At 45.4% G+C, this 23,853-nt stretch overlaps 1 protein-coding gene across 1 annotated transcript in view; it reads right to left on the minus strand.

Moving 5' to 3' along the window:
* Positions 1 to 17,652: 17,652 nt before the first annotated feature.
* Positions 17,653 to 23,853, minus strand: part of FGFRL1 (fibroblast growth factor receptor like 1) — a 348,512-nt gene continuing 342,311 nt past the window's right edge. Inside the window, exon 6 of the mRNA XM_069632169.1 lies at positions 17,653 to 20,800. Coding sequence (XP_069488270.1) covers positions 20,391 to 20,800 — 410 coding nt within the window. The 3' untranslated portion in view covers positions 17,653 to 20,390. The remainder of the gene's footprint in view (positions 20,801 to 23,853) is intronic.

Below are 23,853 nucleotides of genomic sequence, written 5' to 3' on the forward strand. Positions count from 1 at the left end.
TGATGGCATATAGGATGACGCATCACACATTCACAGGTATTTAACCAGTGCAAGGTCATGTCAATAATTCCGGAATATTGGTCCCGAGAAGCAGGAAAGCTGGTGGTGAGTGGAGTAACAGACACAGTGAGAAAACAGTGGCCGAGAATCCAGATGCAGGCATCTGGTGCCATGCCCAGTCCAAGTGGGGGATACCACATTGCTGCAGAAAAGGAAGATCAGTCAGAAGTTGGATCTGTTTTGTGAAATGCCCCTGTGGACACTCACCAGAAAGAAAGGGTCTATGGTCACAGCCAGGAAGTTAAGTGAAAAGGTGACCCGAAACGCCAGTTGGTTTAAGTTGGTGATCCTGAGGTTTGCGATGGAGATCAGCAGGAGTGAGGCTGATGACTAGCCTAATGCCCACGACAGCGGTGATGAGGAATTCCACTGTACAGAGGTTGTGGCCGAGTATAATACAGGACAAGTAGATCAGGAGGAGAGATGTGAGGAAGAAGATAGATGCCAGATGAGCAGATCCCCAAAGAATAGTACATAGGAGGATGCCAGCAAGGTTAGATGACTTTCTCATAGAAAATGACAAATAAGGGTTTGTATGAAAGTCATCTTCTATCACACTGATGTTCAGCAACTAATGTTTGTATTATGTTGTTTCTTATGCGGTTGGTAAGGGATGTAATATCACCTGCCAGTATGTGCTGCAATGTTGGGCAGATGTAACATGAAGCCCTGAATAAAACGGCCCTCCTGTTCCGGAGGTGGGCAGTTATACCACTGCCCTCCGTGTGTCATGGGTGTTTGGTCCACCACCACATCGGGTCTACAACAGGGTGTGTCTGTGGATCCCTTAATGTGCTCAAAATCACTGCATTACCAAAAATGCACTTCATGTACATGACTTCAAAGTCACCAATATGTACTCTACAGCCACACGGTCCCTTTGCATAGATTCATTGAGGGTGTTCCAGTCGCTGCTCGTCCATGTCGTGCGTGGCGGGGCTGACCCACAAGCACCCTCACCCCTCATGGAGGAGCCGAGGGTCCAGCCCAGTGTGAACCCTGAGCTTTTAGCAGCAGAGGGTGCACTCCTGGGCTAGCGTGAACTGTCGAATGTAAACGCGGTTTGCGTTTTCTCAGTTCTTTTCCCCAGACACACATGCCCAATCAGCCATGCAAAGCTGGGGGCGTTTTGCTTCACAAACCTTGCATTGCGCATTAGGGAAGCAGGCCAGGGAACTGCATATTTGTATGTGAGGCGGCACTCCTGTGCCACCCCGCACATACAAACGGAGCAAGGTGCTTTTGTCATCAGCACTCTGGCTTAGGCTTCCGTTGTGTGTAATGAGTGAGTGTATGATGGTGGGTGTACCTGTGAATGAGCGAGTGCATGCTGCATCTGCATGGGTTTCAATGTGTGCTTCTGCTGGGCCATGGAGCTGATTTTGGTAGGAAGGGTTGTTGTACAGCCCCCCCGCCCCCCATCCACACCAGCCAAAATCAGCTCCTGTGCAAGGGGCTGGCAGGCTCAGGGGACAAGCATGGTATTTTTTCACTGGGCCTCTATGTTAAAGCAAGCATGATAATGAAGCCAGTCTAGCCCTTTGATAAAGCAAGCATGATAAGTGTTATTACATGGCCCCATACCTCGCACTTAGCAAGTGGACCTTCTTCCCCTGCAGTCTCTGCATTCTCCTGGCATGGACCACCTGGCCTCCCCTGGCACTCGCTTAACCCACTGGCCCTTCTGCCCTGACCGGCACACCCTCCCCACCCTTTCCCTGAACTTCTTGTTCTGCACGTGCACAATCCAAACGTCATAAGGCCTACTAGCACCGTTTTGTTCTTTCGCATCCCTGTCCCAGTCCTGTCTTGTTGTGCCTTGAAACACAGTGTGTTTTGGGGCATTATAAATACTCAATAAATAAAGGTTTTGACTGCCAATGTGGTGCAGCAGTCTAGACATTTTGCATTGGGCCCTATGATAAAGGAAGCATAATCAGTGTTATTACTAGTCTAGGATAGCATTTTGGTGCAGATAGTCTATCCATTTCTTACTGTGGCATGACATTTTGTATTGGGCATCTTTGATAAAGCAAGCATTAGAAGTGCTATTACGTGGCTAGACTGGTATTTTGATGCAGTCAGTTCAGATTTGTTTTCATACTACGGCATGGCATTTTTAATGGTAAAGCCGAATGGAATATATTTTTAGGTGGGGATACTGCCATATCTTAGCAGGACAGGCAGAGACTTGTTTTCATATAGTATAATTACTGGCATTATGTGCAAATCAAACAGGATTATATGAGTATGTTCTTATATAGGAATAATGGCATAGGTTGGTGCAGCCGGCATCAAAATGTATGGGCACAACCAGCGTGACATTGCACCTCATTATGGGTCTGGTAGTAACTGTGCCGGTAAAACCGGCAGGTAGCCGCCAGACCCGTAAACCGTTACCAGTGCCTGGCTTGCCAGTAACACTGGGGGATTACAACCCTGCCATTCTGGAAGGTCAGGCACCGGTAAATAGTAATTCCCCATTCCCATAGAGTCCTAGAGGACTCTATAGGAATGGGGACCACGGAAACACCGGCAGCAGTAATAACGGTGCCGGTGCTTCCGTGAAAGTATGTGGGCGGGTGGCAGTCCGCCCGGCAAGTCAGACCTGCTGGGCATGGGGGCACCTGCATATCAGACTTGTACTTTGCCGGTCCAGCAGACAACGGTGCCGGTAAACTGTGTTTGAGATATGCTCCTGTACACGTTTGGTGACTTGCATCTATTGGATTTGTTCATCAGTTACCCTACAAAACCAATTGCAAACTCTTTGGCTTTATACCCAATTTTTCAAAAAGCGGTGTGTTGTAAAATGCACCATTTTAAGCCATTATTTTAAACATTTTCTCAGAAAATAATTCACTAGTCACTATTAGGATGTACAGTCAGAAACTGGAAACTAAATTCTATGGGGGAAATGTGAAACTCCTGCAAAAAGTGCTGAAGAACCAAGGGAGCAGATGCCTCCTTTCGCCCTGTGCTTGGGTTTGTATGTGGTAGTTAATCTGTAATACAGACTATCCTTTAATATCATTTGAAACTGAAGTATGAGTGATAACTCTTCTGTTACCGACTCTTTTTGACTGGCTATTATTTAAAGCTGAGCTGGAGGCAATGTCTCCTGTTAAATACCACCTCTAACTACACATTATTTGAAGCTCTGCTGGGAGTGGTATCTGCTTGGGTTAAAAAGAATTCAGTCTCTTGCGGAGTGCATAGGGCATTTTTGCAACGTTTTAGGATGATTACCATGAAGCAAAACTTTATTATCTTAAACCTACTCTGAACATGCTTAATGATTTTTTCACCAGTGGTGTCAAATATAGGAATTTTCCTGTTGACCCTTATTTAGGATGACCAGATTTTCAAGACTAAAAACCGAGACGGTCAACAATATCAAAAGACACTCCTCCCACCCCAAACTCACTCATCCAGGACAGCCACTCCCTCTACCCCAACACCTTCAACACACCCCCACCCCGCACTATTTCCAGCACTGCCCCTCTATATAAATAACATATAATGAAAGTTGTCAGGTTTATGCAGAAATGTCAGCATGTTAATCAAAAGGGAGCTTGTGCTCCAAATGATTTTACAGGCGTTGCTGTGCATTTGTTTCTAAGCCGGTGTCTGGGGCACAATCAGGGAATGTGTGGCTGGCACCTGAAAGGTTGGGGGTTTGTGGAATGGCAGAATTCTGATAGCGATATGATGTTAATTTAGTTTATAATTGTTACTCGTGAAGCCGTCACCCTCGCTTCACCCATAACTCAGGACTAGGAGCTTCCTTTTCCCTAAAACCCAGGACAGGATTTTTAAAGTAAAAAAAAAATACAATCTCTCGGGAGCGGAACAGAGGGCCCAATTCCGGGACTGTACCAGCAATGCCGGGACGTCTGGTAACCCTAAACTTATTTAAGGTGTCTCCACCCCACCCCCGCTTGTCAGTGGCGTAACACAAAATGTGGGGGTCCCCCTGCGAGCCATGCTGAGGGCCCCCCCAACTCAGCAACAAATCACTGGTCACGCTACACTCTGGGCCGCCATAAATCATCACGCTTGTGCAATACCAACGAATGTGCTGCTGAAGGTATATGCTGCACACTGCACTAGCAGAACGATATAAATATGCGTTTTAATGCACACACCCTCGCTCCAGCCTTGGCCGATTTCTGTAATCACACTTTCACCACTGGCACGTCCCCCTCTCCCATTAGTCTCGGGAGGATAGCTCAGTGGCAACATGCTCGCCTTGGAAGCAGGACCACACAGAGGGCACCACAGGTTCGATCCCTGGGTCTGCGCTTAGAAACCTCTCGGTAATAAGCGCATTAAAAATAACCAATCATATCATATCCCCTTAAGCACTCCCTTATGCATCCACTCCTCAAGAAGCTGTCTGCCGATCCTGCCTGCCTGGCAATCTATCGCCCAATCTACATCACCCCTTTCCTGGGCAAACTGTTGGAAAAGCTGTCCATCTTCTAGCTTACTCTCCCCCCGGAATCTGTTGGTTGTGCTGCATGACCTTCAGTCTGGCTTCAGAGCTGCCAGAGTCACGGAAACTGCTCTCCTGAACACCTGTGAAGATCTGCTCTCTAACCTTGATTCCAGCATTCCCTCTGTCCTCATCCTCCTTGATCTTTCCTCTGTTTTCGACACGGTCAACCACGCCATCTTGATCAATCGACTCCGAGAACATGGGCATCACCGATCAGGCCCTTGAGTGGCTGCCCGTCTTCCTCTTGGACAGCCCCTCCCAGGTCCAACTTGGTCCCTTCTCTCTGCTCCATCCTCTCACCCTGGTTTTTCAACCTCTACTTGGCCCCTTTGGCCCACCAGATCTCTACCTTCGCCTCCAACTTTCAGTGTTATGCGGATGACACTCCGCTTTCCTTCATGCTCCCCTCAGTCTCCTCTCCTATCTCGCTCATTCCTGTCTGTCTATCTGTGATTCAGGATTGGTGTGCCTCTAATGATCTCTGCCTTAATTTCAGTAAGATGGAGATCTTTCTCGTTTGGACTCCTGCCCCTGCTTTCCCTCTCTCACTCTGGCCGCCCGTCTTGGGCCCTCTTCCTTCGACATTCTGTGAGGCAAACCACCTTGGTGTCATCTTTGACTCCACTCTCTCATTCTCTCCTCACATCTCGGACGTCGCCAGGAAGTCCCACTACCAGCTGCTCCTCCTCAAAGGTACTCTTCCCTTTCTCACTTTCCCCCAGAAGTTCCCTGTCTCCAGAGCCTTGGTTCTCTCTAGGCTGGACTACTGCAACAGCCTCTTTCTCAATCTGACTTCCTCTACTCTCCACCCTCTGCAACTAATCCAGAACAGGACTCAAGCCCAGGGAATCATATCTCTCTAGCCCTGAAATCTCTCCACTGGCTTCCTGTTGCTGCAAGGATCCAGTTCAAGACTCTTTGCATTGTCCACAAGGCTTTCTGGGCCTGGGGCCCACACTACATCCAACGCTCTCTTCCAAAAAATCTTCCTTCTTAAGCCCTTTCCTCTGTTACCCACAACTCTCTGAGGGTTCAACACTTTTCCAGGCAGAGAGTGGGTGGTAGATCTCTCTCCTCTGCATGCACCTCCCTCTGGAATAGCCTCCCTGCCCCTCTCAAACTTGAGCCGGACCACCTGAAGTTCTGGAAGCAGCTCAAACCTTTCCCCTTCTCTTCTGCTTTCTCTCTCCCTCCCTCCCCTGCTGGCCTACCTGACCTACCTGTCTGCTGTACAGACTGGTTGCTTGGCTACCCTCAGAGTCTCACTGAGTCCAGACTCTTTCTTGACAGTCACCCTTGCACTGCCTCTGGCCATACCACGAATTTAGGGACTGTAACCATACGGTCCCTTGTTCTCCTTGCACTACCCAGAGCCGCGCTGCACCTACGCAGAGCATTGCTTCCCTGTTTTTCCCTCTCCTCTCCCTTGAACTTCCCCCCTCGCTTTCCCCTTGCACTTCTCATTCTTGCACTTGCACAATCTGAATGACACAAGGCCTAGTAAGATGTTTTTGTCTGGTCCTCCCTCTATTTTCCCACCCTTTTCTTGTTGCGCCTAGAAACACTTGTGTACAGGCGCGTTATAAATGACTTATATCATATCATTTGATCACAGATTCCCAGAAAAATATCCAAAGCCGCAGTAAGAAGCGGCTAGACTGGCAGCACCCAAATGGCAGTCTAGCCAGGTAATTCACTTAGCAGGACTGCTTTATTAGAAATTCCCAGTTAAAAAAATGTCATACCAAACTGAGGAATGACTAGACTGGCTACACCAAAATGCCTCTCTAGCCACTAATACCACATATCATGCCTGATTAGCCTGGACAGAGACAGCCTTTATGATTTGTTGCACAAGCCTGCACCTCCCACACATCCCTTCTCCCTCCTAACCCTACCCCAACCTCCAAACTCAGCTTCTGTGCCGAGAATTAACTCCATGCCCCTGTTCATTGTCCCAGAGCTTATGGATGAGGCTCTTTGCCTCATAGGTAAGTACTGGGATGAGGAAAAGTGGGACTAGGAGTAATGATGATTACAGGTAGTTAAGTCAGGCATTACCTCCATGTACCTCTACCTCATCTCAGTACTTGTGTATAAGGCACTCTGCCTCTTACACAAGTGCTGTCTCATACACACTGGGACGAGGAAGAATAGGGCTAGGAGTAATGAGTAATCAAGGCATTAAACGCAAGTGTTGGTGCAACACCATTGAGTTGACTGGGATTCTGCTCTCCCTCCCCCTTCCCCCTGAAATTTTGGGCTATGATGACTCAACCTGGTCGACCTTCACAGCAGTTGCCAGACAGAACAGTACACAGATCTTAAATGGCACCTGGGTTTTGCTGTTAACAAGAGCCCAGCAATTACTAACATAACGCATTTCACTGTTAGCACCTGCATTCAAATGCCACATTTTTTAGGCAATTGAAATCGTGATTTAGGTTTAATACTTGCATGCCAGCGGGGTGATTGGAAGGGTAGGAAGGCAGCAGGAGACCGCTCATTCTCACAGCAGTCCATAAGTGGGTGCTTTCAAACTTAAAGGAGAGCGTTAACTGCTTGTAACAATGAAGCTGCACTAGAATAGTCTCATTAAAATGCGTTAAGAAATGAGATGCCCCAAACAAATACGTTTACCCCTCCCTCACCGCCCATGAAGTTAGCGCCTCTCCCAACATTTGAAGGGTTAGCTCCCCGAAATGTAGATTTGTTGAGCCCCTGAACGCAAGCACACACAACATTCACCATATACACACACGCGCACCCAGCAATCCATATATTTAAGTGTGCATTCGTTCACCATACAAGGACACCCAAGCAGCTATCCATACATTTAAATGTGCACCCTTTCACCATAGAGGCACACAGTACCAAGCACCCATGCATACATGTAAGTGTGCAGCCTTTCACCATATGCTCACACAGGCAGCCACCTATACATTTAAGTGTGCACCCTTTCACCATACACTCACACAGGCAGCCACCTATACATTTAATTGTGCAGCCTTTCACCATACATACATATACACACACACACAAACACACACACGTCATGGGGTTGAGGGGAGCCCTAATACTTCCCAAAATATTGGGCCTCATTACAACTATGCCGGTCCGGAAACAACGGTGCCGGTAAGTTTACCGGCACTGTTGTTTCCGGACCGGCATAGTTCAGCTCTGCGGGTGGTTGCTATCCTGCCTGGCAGGTTAGACCAGACCTGTCAGGCGGAACGACACCCACCCGCAGAGTTTTCATAGAAGCACCGGCACCATTATTAATGGTGCCGGTGCTTCCATGGACCCCATTCCCTTAGAGTCCAATGGAAATGGGGACTTATCATTTGCCGGCGCCTGACTCCCCAGACTGACTGGCTTGTAATCTCCCTGTGTTCCCGGGAAGTCGGGCACCGGTAAATCATTACGGGTTCCAGCGGCAACCTGCTGGTAGCACCGGCACAGTTACCGCCAAACCCGTAATGAGACCCATTGTTGCTTTTTGAAGTCACTCTGACTTCATAAAGAAATTATTTCCGTTAAGGACCGAACCATAACGGCAGTAATTTCCTATTTATTTTTTAAGTCATAGGGCTCCCCCCACCCCATGACATGGAGGCCTCCAGCCTAGGGTCAGCCATGCCATGGGGGGGAGGGGGGCGGAGCCCTCAGACGTCAAAAAGAACATCTTTTTGTAGTCACTGCCTTCATAAAGAAATGATTTCTGTTACAGAAATCATTTCTTTATGAATGCACAGTAAAGTGAAAAAGAAAAAAAAAATTGGAAAAAAAATATTTTTCTTTGTTTTATCCAGGGGGCCCCCCACACAACAAGTGCTGGCGGGGCCCCCCGCGCTACGGGGGCTGCGTGGGCCCCTGTTACGCCAGTGCCGCTTGTTATATTTGTACCCCCTAGTTTGCCCCCCCACCCTAAAACTGATTTCTAGTGACACTACTGGCGCAAGGGTATGCCCCACCGCCCCAATGTGTGTGAAGTGACGTTAGCTACAAATTCTAAACTTAAATATTTCACCTAGGGCAAAATTGTGACAATGGCATTGTGCATCTCTGCAGGACCAAGCGTTATGGTGGTGATGAAACCTGATAAGGGGCGTGTCCTGCACTACTTTTCTTTATTTTCAGCAAGGGGCCCCATGGTATCCATGCAAATGCCACAGAACCTTCTGTTGAGAAGTCAACGGGGCAAGTGAGGTCTCCTGCAGGCACCTCTCAACCTGTGTAAACCGCGTGTGTGGCCCTAGCGGACAGGACATTTGATGAGGTGTTGGTAGCAGGGGATGCAGAGGTGCAACCAACAGATAAGAGTAGCATTTTTTTTCCAATGCATATATGTATGGGATGAACAGATTTAAAAAGTACAAAACCGGGACAGGGCAACTACCATAAAAGTAGGACTAACTCTTGAAAGTGGCTGTTAAGGCACTACACACTTCAGTAGCCGTTGGAGGAGAAGGGGGTTTAAGTGTTACTATTCAAATAACTAATTCATCACTAATTTATGTCAAACTAACCCTATCGTTGTAAAATGCAGCATTTCTTCTGTGCGAGATTGTGCATTCCTGCCTGCCAGCTATGAAGACCTACTACCAAAAACCAGGACCACTGCAGTTTCCAATGGAAACATAATCATGACAAAGGGGGACAGAGCTCCAAATCCCGTAACAGTCCCGGCAAAACCGGGATGTCGGGTGACCCTATATATGTATGCATACTTGGGGTTTGTGAGTGTGCATGTTAATGAGTGCAGCAGTAGGTCTGAGGTGTGAGCTAAGTGATTATGTTTTGTGGTTCTCAGTGCAAGCATATTTATTTTATTTATTATTTGAATTTGTAAAGCGCACTACAGCCAAGGGCATCGAGGCGCTGTTGCAAGAATATGTCTTAGTTACAGGATTTAGGCTTGGTTCGTGGTTACAGTGAGAAGAGGCCAAGTATAGTAAGGTACAGTCAGCATAGGGGTGGGATGCCAATTATTAGTGTTGGGGTCTGGGAAAGGGAATACAAGTGCCTGCAGGGACACTTGGCAGCCAGCATGGACACGTCTTCTTATAGCATTGTGTCATTAGTGCTTTACCGTGCACAACCATGGGTGTGATTTTAGGGGGTGACAACAGTGTTTGATTCCACCCCCCAACTTTTGTTGCACACCATGTTGGCCCCCCTATTTTGGCAGGGGCCAATTTCCTTTAGATGTCAAGTTCCCCCCATTTTCAGAAAAGTTACTCCACTGTGCAAAAACCCCATGACTTGAGTGTACGTAGGTTGGACTACAGGTGTATATTGGCAAAGCTAGCATGGACATTTTTTTACCAGCAATATGGGCAAAGCCAGTACGTGTTCTTATGGAACGTTGGTGCCTTTTCTTACACGGCGTTGGTGCATTTTGGGCAAAGACAGCATTAGTGTGTTCTTACCTGTCAATACTGGCACACATCGGCACAGTCAGCATGAAAATATTTTCGCACACTCAAATGTTGGACAAAGTCATTCAGAAAACCAGGTGGAAATCGCTTGTGTACCGTCATCCATCGGATTGCTTTTTTAGTTCGTTACACAATTCTACGGCATGTTACTGTTACATCTAAGTAAATTGTGCGCATGCGGGAGCCTCGTTCTGGGCACGCATGCACCTTTGTAATAAAGACGGTCCATGCCACAGTTGCCGCCGGGACCTTGGAAAGCCCAGGCGTGTGTCTCATTACTCAGTGAGTGTGTGCGTGTGGATGCGAGTACCGCCCATCACAGTTACTACATGTTTTCACCAATGGATTGCTATCAAATGCACCATTTTAATTCATTATTTTCCAAAAAAGTATCACCGAGTGAACATCCTGCAAACCCTACCCGGTTGGGACTCCCTGATTGCGCTTCTTTGCATACATTCGTGGGAAATAGTTTTGCCACTCCAGTGGAAAAAAATCACCAGCTGCCACTGATCAGCACAAGCCTGTTGCAAAAGTAAATGCTAAAAATAAAAGGCACACCGAGCACTACTCAAGTTGCACGAATATTTATTTGTTTAAACAAAAAAAGTAGCATGTTTACCTAACCGACTTGCCAGGCGTTTTTATTTTTGCAGTGTGTGGTCTTGCTAACTACAGCGGCCCCTGACCCGCTGCCTTCTTCCACACATTTCTTATTTTCAGGGAAGGAACTTTAGTTTACTGGGAGAGAGCCGGGCCAGCCTCATTATCAAGCAAAACAGTGACTGGCGAGAACGTGGCAAATGCAGAATTCCTCATCCTAACAGTCTGCGCCGGTATTGTTACAAGTGCTCTCTCCTCCCTGCAGACACAAGCCTGGGGTAATAAAACACTAGAAAAACTGTCAGAATGACGGATCACCTGCATGCAAGCAGCCTTTTATGGCTCGCACTCCGGCGTGTCCAGACACTGTTCGAGAAATGTCATTTTCACTTAGGTCTCCATTGTTTCCCTTGGCACGGCCATGCTGCTGCACAAGTGAGGCACCGTGGTTTCTTGTGAACAGGAACCTGTAAGGGAAGCAGGATGGGGAGCCTGGATTCCATAGCGGCTGCAACGACCCATGTACTAAGCAGGTCTCCAGCATCGGTAGAAGTGTACCAAAAAAGTAGTGGAACTGTGACTCCGGCGGGGGACCGAGTGGGACGGAAGGGAGCAACTTGCAACACATTTTTCAAGGGTTGCAGTCATTCTGGTTGACAGCCAATTGAATTGAAACAGACTTCACTTGAGCTGTAACTGATATCCGATGGTAAAGTGGAGAAGTGGGCTTTAACTTCACAAAGAACAGTTCCGGAATAAGGAAATGGTTCCAAAAAGTAATGGAGCTGTTAACAGTAAAAAGTAGTGGAACAGCGCTCCTGACCGTTCCCGCTCACTTTGACCACTTGTCTGCAGGCTTTCCAGGGAAGCCAAACCAAGTACCACTTCAGATGCAGGTAGTGGGGCAGCTGAACTAGCTGCAAAGTACAGGCTAGCGGAGGGAACCCAAGGGCTCCCCGTAGTCTCCGGCACTCACAGTAATGTAGATGTGAGTGGTTCTGTACACATACGCATTCCTGTGGGAACCGGGCAGGCAATAAGAGGCAGTGAATTCTGTGGGAGAGTAACAGATAATATTAACATCAATAATGAGTCTACAAAAACGAATGGGTCCCTCAACTACCTTATGCTTCTTAGCCGATGGTAGCAGGTATGTAAAAGTTGCCTTAGCGCACCACTAAGCACCCGCAGGAAGCATCAAGCACCTGATGAGCATCCAATCTGTGGCACGGTTATTGAAATGTGTGACATCTGTGAAGGTCTAGAGCAGGGGTCTGCAGCCTTTGGTTTGCCAGAAGGTTTGGTTTACATCTCCCATCAGCCCCAACCATAGTTGATAGCAAGGGATCATGGGAGTAATAGCCCAAAGCGCATAGAGGGCTGCAGGAGGCAAGACACCGACCTACAGTGAGCCCACTAAGCGTCTCTGCCTCCTCCACTATGCCTTGAACAGCGCCCCATTTCCCTGCAGCTAGGTTTCGCACTATGTACACTCCTACACATGCACCTACCAATGCTCGATTTCCTCTGGATTTTTAAGTGTAGGCGTCTCACGCAATGTGTATATAATTGAATCCACTTCTTGCCATGTGATTGGGGTCAGGTCATGTGGTGCCACTTCTTGTGATGTCATGAGAGTTGGTAGGTCAAAGGCCATACAATATCACTTCCAATACCCCTGTCGCGTTGGTGACATAACGTCAGTGAGACTACTGTGGTACACATTGACTGAAGGAACACTGATCCGAAACTCAGCTCCCAGACACACAAACATTCTTAGGGGCTTCTTGCTGTGTAATGAAGGCTCCTCATTCGCACATCCTTCCGTTGTGAACATGTTAAGATCATGTTCTTGACCCAAGAGCCATTTGTGCGTACTTAAAGAATTTGTTTACGTTATAAAGAAGAAACCGGACTTTAAATTGCCTCCAACTTTCTCATTCATATCTTTGGACTAATTGCCTATTCTAACATACTTCAGTTTGCATGCGCAGTTTCCTACTTGCAAAGAACATGGATGAAAGATTTTGCTTAAATGCCATTACCCTAGAGAAGCATTAGGTTTTTGAAATGACCAAAAGCCCCAAAGAGCTAGTTAGGTCCTTGGATTTTGCAGGCAAGCTCTATGAAGGCTTGTACCCAGCACAAAGCTTACATACGACCGGGGGTCAAGTCCTAAAAATTGAAGTGGGGGAACTCAACAACAAATGCAATGGGATATGACATCACCAGAAATTAGCATATCAAGGTGAAATATGCACACTTCATTAAATTGGCTTTGCATAACCACCCAAATTGCACAGGACAAACGGCATTTGCCTTTCATAAAATCAACACACACACTAAACCGAGGGAGGATATGTTCTTCTAAAAGTGTTTTTGAAAACGTTAAAAGGTGTGCATGTTATAAACTCCAAGAATCAATACAAATGTTTTCCTGGGAACTTGCAGGACCAAATGGGACATTTCACCTTTAGTTGCTAGTTATTTTTCATCGGTTCACATAGTGCAGTGGTGAAGTGTCAGGCCTGCAAACCTGATGACTGTGGTTCGGCTTTAATTCATGAATTCAAAGAGAGCATTCAATGTTTCTCATTTTAGCTAAGGGGGACCGAGTCAACCCTCTGAAAAAAGTGGGGGGACTCCCCCCCGCGTGTACCCTCGACTTGAGCCCTGCATAGGACCCCTGCCAGAGCTAGGGGCGACACTTCGAATGGGTGCAACAAGTCACTGCATCGGGGGTAAAGATGCAGGATCCGTACTACAGTACAGCAATTCTAAAAGGGTTGTCCGGTGTACCGATAGAAGGCTGCTATGAGGTGCAGGCTTTTCCCCAAAAACAAAACCTAGTCATATTGTACTGGGGTGCGAAGAGTTATAGAAGCACTTCGCCTGCTGCAGCAGAAATCCTTGCACCTGCCTGTAGATCTGCTAAAATGCTATAAAATGGCTAGAACCCAGGTTCACAAGCATAGCAAATTAAGACCAGTTCCATGTGTGGTTTTAGCTTGCTGACATGACAACGACCCACATTCATCGAAGGAATCGGGTCGTGCATCATATTTTATTGAAAACATTGCAATGATCACGCATTGCACTTTGAAGTATAGCAACCGACCGCATGCAAATGTGTAAATTGACCCTCAAAATGAACACTTTAAGGCTAGCAAACATTTGCATGTTGTCTAATACTTAGCATTTTTTCTGTCCGAAATTTCAGTGTAAATTTCAAGTGACTACACCCCAATAGTGTCCATTTGAGATCATTATGGGAACAGTTTCTATCTGGGTACCCAGTATATCTTATGGCACACACGCAGCTAAGCGGGGCAGGGGGTTGAGTGGTGAAGGGGCAAGGAGATAGGGGTGCAAGGTGAGAGAGGGGGTAACTTCCCAGGCGGGAAGGTGGAAGCTCCCTGCTTCTGATAAGGCTCGTAATGTGTGAATACCATGAAGAATAGCCCAGCTCCAAAGCTTCCTGGTTGGCTGGGAGGCCCCATGACAGCCCTCAACCCTCCCCCCAAAGAGCCAATCACAGATCAATTAAAGCATACTGTGGGATGTTTTAACACCACTAGTCCATGTCCTTCAACATCACTGTGCATTGCTTGCATCAGAAACATCAGGAATGGCCGCCTGTATTTAAGAAGGCTGAAATTAAGAGATTTGTAGTTATTTGTTAAAAATGTAATTTGTATTTTAGGATAACACTGTTAAACTTGGTTTTCAAAGTGAATTAAAGCCAACTACACGGGGCTTCAAAGACATTCCACACCCTTTTACCCAAAAAAGGAATCTTTCCCCCTGCTCTCTGCTAAGAAACTGGCAGGCTGGTGTGAAAGGAACTGGGATGGGGTCTTTGGCCTGTTGTTCTGCTAGCAGACAAAGGAACTGAATGGAAATGCTAATTAGTTGTGAACTGATCCAGCCCTGGCAGGAAGAAGCCCATGTGACTCTCTAGGCCAGCCAAGACCTTGGAGGCGGAGACAAACCATTGTGTGTATTCAGAGAGCACAGAAAATATTGCTTTCGAAAAGACTTATAAAAGAATTGTGCCGAACTGGCAAACATGGAATTTAGAGATTATTAAAATGAAAACATTGCTCACAAGTAGAAACTACTCTGGAATTGTTGCGATGTTCAGAGACTGAACTATCAAAATGTGGACTTTGTAGCAGTTGTGATTATGTGAAAAATATGAAAATTTACAGGAATATGTCCAGATGGTATGTGCAGGCATGGGGAAAAATTTGTATAGATTTAACATTGAGAAACCAACCAAAAGCTCAAAGAATTGTCATTTGTGAACCAAAACTCTTATGAAGATGGGACTTGAACAGAGACGTGCCTTAATTAACCTGCGATGTGTATATGTAATTTTAACAAGTTGGGGATATTGTGAATATGTTTTTTAGGAAAAATAGATTTTCTGGAACAGAAGCAACTGTGAGGATTTTTCTTTGGACCATAAACACAGTGTCACTCTGACACATCATGACACTCTGTTCCTTATTAAATCAGGGGAGAGGGAATTCTCTGACCTACCAGATTCTTAGAGGGTTTGGCATAGTATAATCAGCCTGGGAAATGGATAAATAGGGACTGCTGAGGACAGGCAAGACACACACATACACCCATCACTGTTCGACTGGCGAAGCACTCTGAAGGAAGATCCAGAATCCAGAACCCATATCCAGACTCCAGAACCCTGAAGCAGAGTCCCAACCCAAAAAGCTGAACCCTTCTCAGCGGGCCTTTAAAATCTTGCAACCTGATTTTAACCCCTAAACTTCCACGGGGCCTAACCCATTCAACAGCCTGGCTGTGCTGTTTTGGCTGCTTCTGGCTAAGAACCCTTGCTAGAACCTCCGAGATCCAGATCAGTAGAGCAGAGCTGTACCCAGAACCAACCCGTCAGATCCAGTTCAAGAGGCCGTGCAGACCAGAGTGCCTTGCTGAGAGCAGAACTAAGCGCCTGAGACCTGTCCGGTGGCGAGCAAATTACAGCCAAACCTTTCACCAGATCTTTGACGGGACCATTCCAAACCATAGTTGTCAGTATTTAGCGTAGAACTGTCCATAGCCAACCTCTTAGTATTAAGTAATCCAATCCAACCCATTCCCAACATAACCAAGACTGCATTGTAGAATCTCTTGTCTAACCTGAATTCTTCTCCCATCCACATAATTCTGTGATAATTGTAGTGATAATCATCTGTGCGCTTATATTTTTCTGAAGAAAGTCAAGTGTCCTGGAGGACAAAAGTCGAAGTGGAGGCGCCCTGTTCTGGTGGCTGACTGTTGGGTATCTTGCATCTTCATAGCCCCTTAGTATAAGCCCATCCTTGTTGGTAAATCTTCAAAAGCGCAATCTCCGATTTGTAAAATCTTGACTCTTAAGAAAAATCGACCTTTACTAAAACCTCTGTAACTTCTGAACCGTGCTAGGACGAAATGTAAATGTAATTTCGAAGCTAACATCATCAGCTTTCAAACGAGCTAAGAACCGCATTCCCACTCCTTAGAGTTCTGCTGTAATCGCATTTTTCGTGTGCTGAAACGTTAGCCGCGATTTTGCATTTGGCTCAATTTCACCAGATGTAAAAACAGCTATTTCTTGCTTTCAACTTCTGAATTTCGTTTTCCATCTGCTAATCATTCAACAATCATTGCTAGTGTCTACCTGAACCTATCCAACGAGGCTCTCACTAGTTCTGAATCCCATTTAGCAAATTCAAATCATTGTTAGCATTTTTCCCCTTCATTTCAAATCACATTTAAAAGCATTTGACCTGTTGTAAAATCATTCCTGTTCTCTCTAAGCTTCCTGGGGGGAATCGGGATTGAAACTGCAATGGTTGATTGTTATTCCTGAAACCTGTGTGCCCACATTCCATCTCTTCATATTGCATATTGGGGGGGGGGAGTCAGTAGCATCAGGGGGAAAGAGTGATTACATTGTCTTTGGTTAAATTCATATCAAGTTTCATTTCTGTGTTGCATTAATTTCATATCATTGCATTTCATTGAACCCACCCAAAGTTTTATTCTCTGCTACCTTATTCTTCCTATTCCTGCTCCTAATCGATTAAAGAGATTGTTGATTATTGTAATACTACCCATTGCTGCTCATTGTAGAAATATTCATAAGTGTAATATTCAGATATTGTTCATATTCATAAAAGTGTGATATATATATTGTTCAATTCTTCAAATATATCTTTTAACTTTGCAAAACAAACCTATTTCTTGGTTCAGTGAGACCGGGGGGATTCAAAGAGAGGGGCGTTATATAAGGGTACATCATCCAGAAATAAAAGAACTTTTGACATAAAAATATGTAAATAAGGGTTTCAATTGGGCATCCCATACTAGGCATTGACTCAGGTGGAATGCTGGGTTGAAACCACTTACAATACAAAGAAATAGTATATGATCTGGCAATCTCAGTTGAGTTTGCTAAAGGTACCTACATTGAAAGGGCCAACACTGAGAAGAAGCTCTTTTACTCATGGAGTGACAAGACAGTGGGATGCCCTACTGGTATACATTAGGGTAATGCAAGACCATTTATTCACTTTATTTTATTTTTTATTGATTGATCATAAGTAATGAGCACTATTTGTGTTTTTCGGCGCATCTCAAAACCTTGGTGTTTCTTCCATCTAACTGGCTTGTAGATGAAATACATATAACACCAGCAGTTCCTTTCAGCATTAGAAGGCCACTCAATGTGGTCAACAGTACACTTTACAAGCACAGATGCCGGAATGCTATCCTTCAAGGTGCCACACATGATTACTGCCAAGGTTTTTTAATAAAGTATGCAGCGTGATACCACTGCTCTGGGCACAGGAGACAACATTAACATTTATACTATTGGATAGCCAAGTGTTGTGAACGTAGATGATAGCGTACAGACATTCCACACCATCTGGTCGCCACAGTGGTAGACATGTGCGTCAATGGAGATGCACAACAGATAATGTTCAACATCCTTAAATGGCAGCACATAAGGACACGTTAGCTTAAATGAACACACACAGAAGCTTTGAGAACGCTTTATAGTTTCCATAAAAACTAAGCATGGCAATATCACATGTACAAGGCTTTATACAAGGAGAAATGATAATATACAGGTGTACACAACTAAATGCAAAGGGGAAACACAATGCAGTTAAAGTGGAAGTATTATCAGGCATTTTGTGCCGTATGGTAACCAAAATTGCTCAAACATGTACAAAAGTTCCTTTTTTTCCAGAAGTCTTTAGCAAAAATAAAATATCTTATAAACAGTTTCTCAGCCCATGTGTTTGGAATTTGCTTGGCCATTGCTGGCAGAAGAAAACAAACATTCTAAATGCAAGTGGGAACGGCCTACCGTGCTCGGTGACCGCAGTGCCCGGGATAGCGATATTGACAATGGAGTTTCCACCCCTGATTATGACGGGAATGCCCAATCGCCGCAGCTCGATAGTGTCCATAGAGGACGAGCTTCGGCTTCAAATAGTGTATCCAGTAGACCGATCCATTCAGCAGGTGCTAGAGCTGGGCTTCTTTCACATATTCATAGTTAATAGAGCAAAAAGAACACAGAACGGGCAGCTGCCTAAATATATATATGTATGTATATGTACAATATATATATCCAGTATATTTATACATGTACAAATCTGTATGTATGTGTTAGTGATCTCTTATGAAGAGGTAATTTCATTCAAACCCCCATACACACACACACACACACACACACACGCACACACACGCATGAGCGAGCCCATTCACACTTTTCCTATTCCTAGCAACCATGTTTCTTAAAGTTTACAAAATGGCTAAACTTTTGCTGCTCTTTTGTAAATGTTTGATAAAGCTTTCACCTTAACAGTAAGGGACTGGCTGTACAAGATTGTCAATACAAAGAATACAATAATTACACAAGTATATCTTAAAGTACAGAAATATATGACTTGGCGGCTGATGCAATAAAGACGTAATGAGTACGCTACGCTGCTCGGAGTAGGAGCACGGCACCTGTAAGAACCCGACATTCTTTATTGTTCAATTAAAAAAAGATCTAGAAATGCCTGTTGCGATGAAAATATTATATATTTTTTCTGTTTATCAAAATAAATTAAATATATGTGTCTTTTATTTAAAATCTATATAGAATTATTACTTTTTATATTTGAAATGTCTTTCAGTCAACAGAGGCACTATTCGGGTGACGCGGCACAGTCAGATGGTTTGCGTGATCTGAAAAAGCGTCACCTATGGAGACATAAGGCAGTGCCAATTTAGCAGTGAATTCTGCTAATCTAGGCTTTAATGTGGCATCTGCACCAACTCAACCATACAATCCTTTTCTGTGGGTTAGTCTTCGACCTCCCACAGAACATAATCCAGTCCAAGTTTTCATGGTATCCACATTGAATATGCATAAAGAAAAAGTCCATGTAATACATTTCAGTGGACATTATTTAAATATCGGTTGGTCTTTCCGAAAGGCAGACTGGATTTTGAACTATTCGTCCGGCCAACAAAGTGAGCTTTGAGAGGGATGCATACCTGACAAAGACCCGCGTGGTGTAGTCTACTTATGCCGTTGAGAGGTTCTGGTTGATTACATGAAGACCCTGAAAAGGCTGAACTTGGCCAATGTCATCAGAACCCTAAGAAGGTGTTATAGGAGCATAACACTAGGATACCCATATTGCCCATCATATAGCATACATGTGTGTGTGTGTACATAATATACATAGAAACATACATAGATACACACACGCATACACATTCGCTATAAACAAATCCATGCCTATATCCCTTTAGACATGCATATAGATCTACATGTTTATTCAAATTAGTATTCATCTACATGTGCTTGTGTGTAGGAATTAGGTCTATTGCTCGACCCCAAATGATCACACTTTAAAAAAAAAAACATTTTTATGACCAAACTGCAGATGGTGGTTTGGGGGTCAGACAATATTGATGGGGAGAAGGGGGCCGGCAGGGGCATTGGGGGGCTGTGTGGGTATTCTCACAGCAATCCATAGTTTAAAAAAAAGGGGTAAATAAATATAAGCAATTAAATTCGAGCAATAGACATAAATCTATCCGTATGTGTACACGTTTATACAGACACACAGAAACAGAGGTATTCAGCATTGTTCTGCTCTTTCCTTGTTATTTGATGAGATATCATGATCGATAAGAATGCCCCCTCCGGTAGTACAGCTTGTCTGAAATAACACCACCACAATCCTTCCCAATAAAGCAAACATTGAGACTGATGTCTCCACATGCCCTTAGTCCACAGACATGCCATCCCTTTGGAAAGGCTGGCAGCAGCGCTTCCATAATTTCTCCATGGCAATGCACCGCATGCATTTTAACATTTTCAAGAAAAACAATGTTGAGCAAAATCCCCAAGAGGTGTCTGCCCCCAAACAGCTGGGGAGCGGTGGGGTAAAAAGAGAAGTGCCTGCTGGAACAGAAAAAAATACAATTATCTCCAGTCCTCTTCTCTGGGCTACTGCTGGGAGGAATATGCAGCCATTCCCATCACCATCCCAAAAACTCAACACTAAAAGACACACAAGAAGTCTCAAGTCTTCAACATAGCAGTATCAGCCTCCTTATTCCTTCATATTTCCAATCCTCTCTGGAAGGTCCAATTGTGTCATGGATTTCCTGTTGGCCGACTTCCACTGGCAGTGTAAGCTGAACCCAGCAGTCTCTGAGGTACCATTGAAGAAGCACGCGCGCGCCAGCGGCCTAGCCGGCGCTCAGCACTGGTAATGGATGTGCTGGTGTTGGTGGACCTTGCCTTCCACGTGCGAGTGTGTATGAGTGTGAATGTCTGTGTAAAGCTTCGGGTACATTTTAGACACTATGCCCGGTGCTAGGGAAGTTCCTTGGGCTAGCAAATGTTGTTGCTGGGCAACATATTCCTCATAGTTTATGGAGGATAAACAGTCTTTGTCGGGTGCCTGGGGCAGGCAGACCCGGTCTCTCGGCGGTTGCCGGTGTACGGTGGCTGCGGCGGGAGGCGGCGAGCATGGTTTCTTCTTGGTCTGGCAGAGCCAGAGCAGGATAGTTCCAAAGATGAAGACGGCTCCAGCAGGGATCCCGATGATCACCGGCCACGGGAGACTGCTATTGGACGATCCCACAGGTGCAATCGGAGGCTTGGGATCTGTCCATCGTGTTTGAGAGATTTGAAAAGAAAAGGAAAAAAAGAAAAAATAAAAGTCAGTTAGTTGAAAACAGGCAAGTATGATTCAAAACAGATGTCGTGCACAAGACTGGCTTTTGTTCAGTATTTTTCAGACCAGGTCCCTGCCAAGTGCAAGAGGAGCCAGTAAGTTGGGCCTTGCTTTTGTTGTGCCTTCAAGGCCTTAGAGGACAACCAAACAGCTTTCATGCGTGGAAGGGTGAGGTGCGAGCCCCACGTGTGTTTGCCTTTCCCTGCCATCGGTGGTTGAACTATGTTAGGCCATGCATCGTTTCATAACACCACCGCTCCGTGGGGAGTCTAGCTTTCCTGTGCAGACTGCAAGGCGGGATGTGGTGAACGTCACACGTACACCGCTCCTGCCTCGACAGCTTGGAAGTCCATGTGCTGGCCCTCTGCTTGGGCAGATCTGCAAGTCCAAATTGGACTCTCTGCGGCAAAATATTCAAGTACTGATAGTTGTGCTGTCGCTTTCAATACACCTTTACATTTAAATTCTTTCAAATTAAGGTTCAGGCTTTATAAGTGCACATGCATAGTGTCTTTTATTCTTGTGCTCTGCGACAGCCGACACATGTTTCGACCTCAGGTCGTCCTCAAAGTACTTGTTTCACTGCATCTGTATTCCCCAAGAGTGGGCACTAAACTTCTTGCAAATCGTTTCCCATTTTGTTTCTGGCTGCTGTTAGCCGAGAGTCCCCTATTATCTCGTACTGCGGTGTGTATACCCGGACCGTTTCAACTTTTCTCAAAAGCCTCAAGGCAGTCATACCTTAATGGTGAGAACCAACGTCCTTATGGGAGTTCCCCTGGTGCCACCTTCCGAATTGAAAAGGTTTAAACGGTCCGGGTATACACGCCACAGTATAGCAGGGGAAGCCAGGCTAACAGCAGCCAGACACAAAGCAGGAAACTGCGATTTGCAAGGAGTTTAGCAGGTATCAGGTGATATTACCCCCACCAATAATATCACCATATATATATATGGTTGTGGGGTAAGGCCATAGGCAATATTATTAGTGGGGATAATTTGGTTCCATAGCTTAATATCGTCGCAAAACTATGGGGATATTTTTGTATGGTGATATTTTTGTGGGGATACAACACATGGAACCGTTTAGCGCCCACTCTTGTGGAATATACATGCAGTGAAACAAGTGCCTTGAGGAAGATCTGAGGTCAAAACACGTGTCGGCTGTCACAGAGCACAAACAAATAAAAAAGACACTATGCATGTGCAATTATAAAGCGTGAACCTTAATTTGAAAGAATTTTTTTATGTAAATGTGTAGCGCAAGCGTCAGCACAACTCTCAGTAATTGAATCTTTTGGACAGGGGCAAGGGGAACACCTCCGATTGCTGGCGCTGCTGCTTACCAGGGGTTTTTAGGAGACTTAGTGCACCACTCTACAGATTAATCCCCCCCATTATATCGGCAGCAAAATATTTTGCACATTTCTCTATAGAATTGCAACGATTTGTGCATAGTCTATTCAAAATGTACGAAAGACAGTCTTGAAGACAAGATTTCTAGCAAGATGTGGCCATGTAGCAAAGTGCCAAGGTGCCCTTTGAGGCATACATATGTGCTCTCCAGTTTCTTTATGACATACAATGGGCAATGAGAGCGCATAAGCACACTTCTTGGGGAATTCCGCAAGTTGGACTAATTAATCCAGAAAGTGCCGATAAAGCAAGGCAGCATTCCTGAACTGCGATTAGGAGTGTGTGATCGGAGTGTGTGTGGCGTGAGGTGTGAGCCCAAACCACCACAGTGGATTGAATTGATGGAATAAGACAGGACATTGTAAAATCAGATTTTGGCATCCATCAGGACCACTGCAGTGGAGAAGGTTCCAGTGCCAAATGTAACAGTGGCAGCTCCGGTTGCAGGCGTGGTCATTCGAAAGGAAGTGGTGTCCTATGGTCCCGAAAAATCAATGATTGGAAACTTCTATCCTAAGATTAGCAGGTCACCCTCCCACCACCTGGATTTGCCCAAACCTTTCCAAGCTTGCGTGAAGCCTAGACAAACTGGCTTTCCTCATAGGAACCTTGTAAGGAACTCTGTGGAAAAACCACTGCTCTTGCCATCAAAAGCCTATTGCTAAATCTTTTATCCGCTTCCACCACAGATGGCAAAGAAGAAAGCACAGGCATGACACCCAGCGGGGCAGGGCAGACAGGAGTCCACGCGAAGCGATCCTATAGGTGATTCACCACTTCATCATCCAAGGAACGCCTGATCAAGCTCAACAAAGCACACAACACTTACTACGGCACACTCAAGCCCAAAGGATGGCAGCACACCAATGGTATGGCAAAGGAATAGGACCAGAAAAAGAAGAGGGAAATACATAAACATTAAACCGGAATGGGTCATAGTGCACAATGAAGGTTTCAAGGCTCGCAACAAAGGCTACTATGGCCTTAGGAAAATCAGGTTCTGCTCATGAGCAGACTTCTTCCAAACTATTTTTGATGTACTCGTGGAAAACTCAGTGAGGCCTTGTCCATAAAAATGATGCATCATCAATACGAGACTATTCTGTCCACCGCAAGATGCCACCCAGTGTACTTGCATCTAGTAAGCAAGACATACCTGCGGCTAGATTCCTGGCATGCACGTCAACTCAATTGAAATATACCTCAGATATTAGAGAACACAACGTTCTCAGAAGGTGGCCTTTATTAGTTGTTCTTTTTCATGTACATTATTTTTGCAGTGTGTGATGTACAGCACTGATACATGGTTCCACCTACAGGACATACACTCATGGGAAACACTGCACGGGTACAAGGGCTCCCAGGCATCCAGACGTCTTTTCTGCTCGAGGCCTTCCAACCCCCAAAGCCTACGGACCGCCCTGCAACTCTACAGCAACGCTAAAGGACACCTCTTAAAACAAGTCATTTTAAACAGCAGAGAAATAATGTTCTCTGAAATTGCGCAATTCTGAGTCTACATTGTACTTTTTCTGGCACGGCGAGAGGTTTCTTCGTGTGAAAGGGC

The sequence above is a fragment of the Ambystoma mexicanum genome, chromosome 6q, assembly GCF_040938575.1.
Source record: "Ambystoma mexicanum isolate Mex_15411 chromosome 6q, UKY_AmexF1_1, whole genome shotgun sequence".
In the NCBI taxonomy this organism is placed as follows: Eukaryota; Metazoa; Chordata; class Amphibia; order Caudata; family Ambystomatidae; genus Ambystoma; species Ambystoma mexicanum.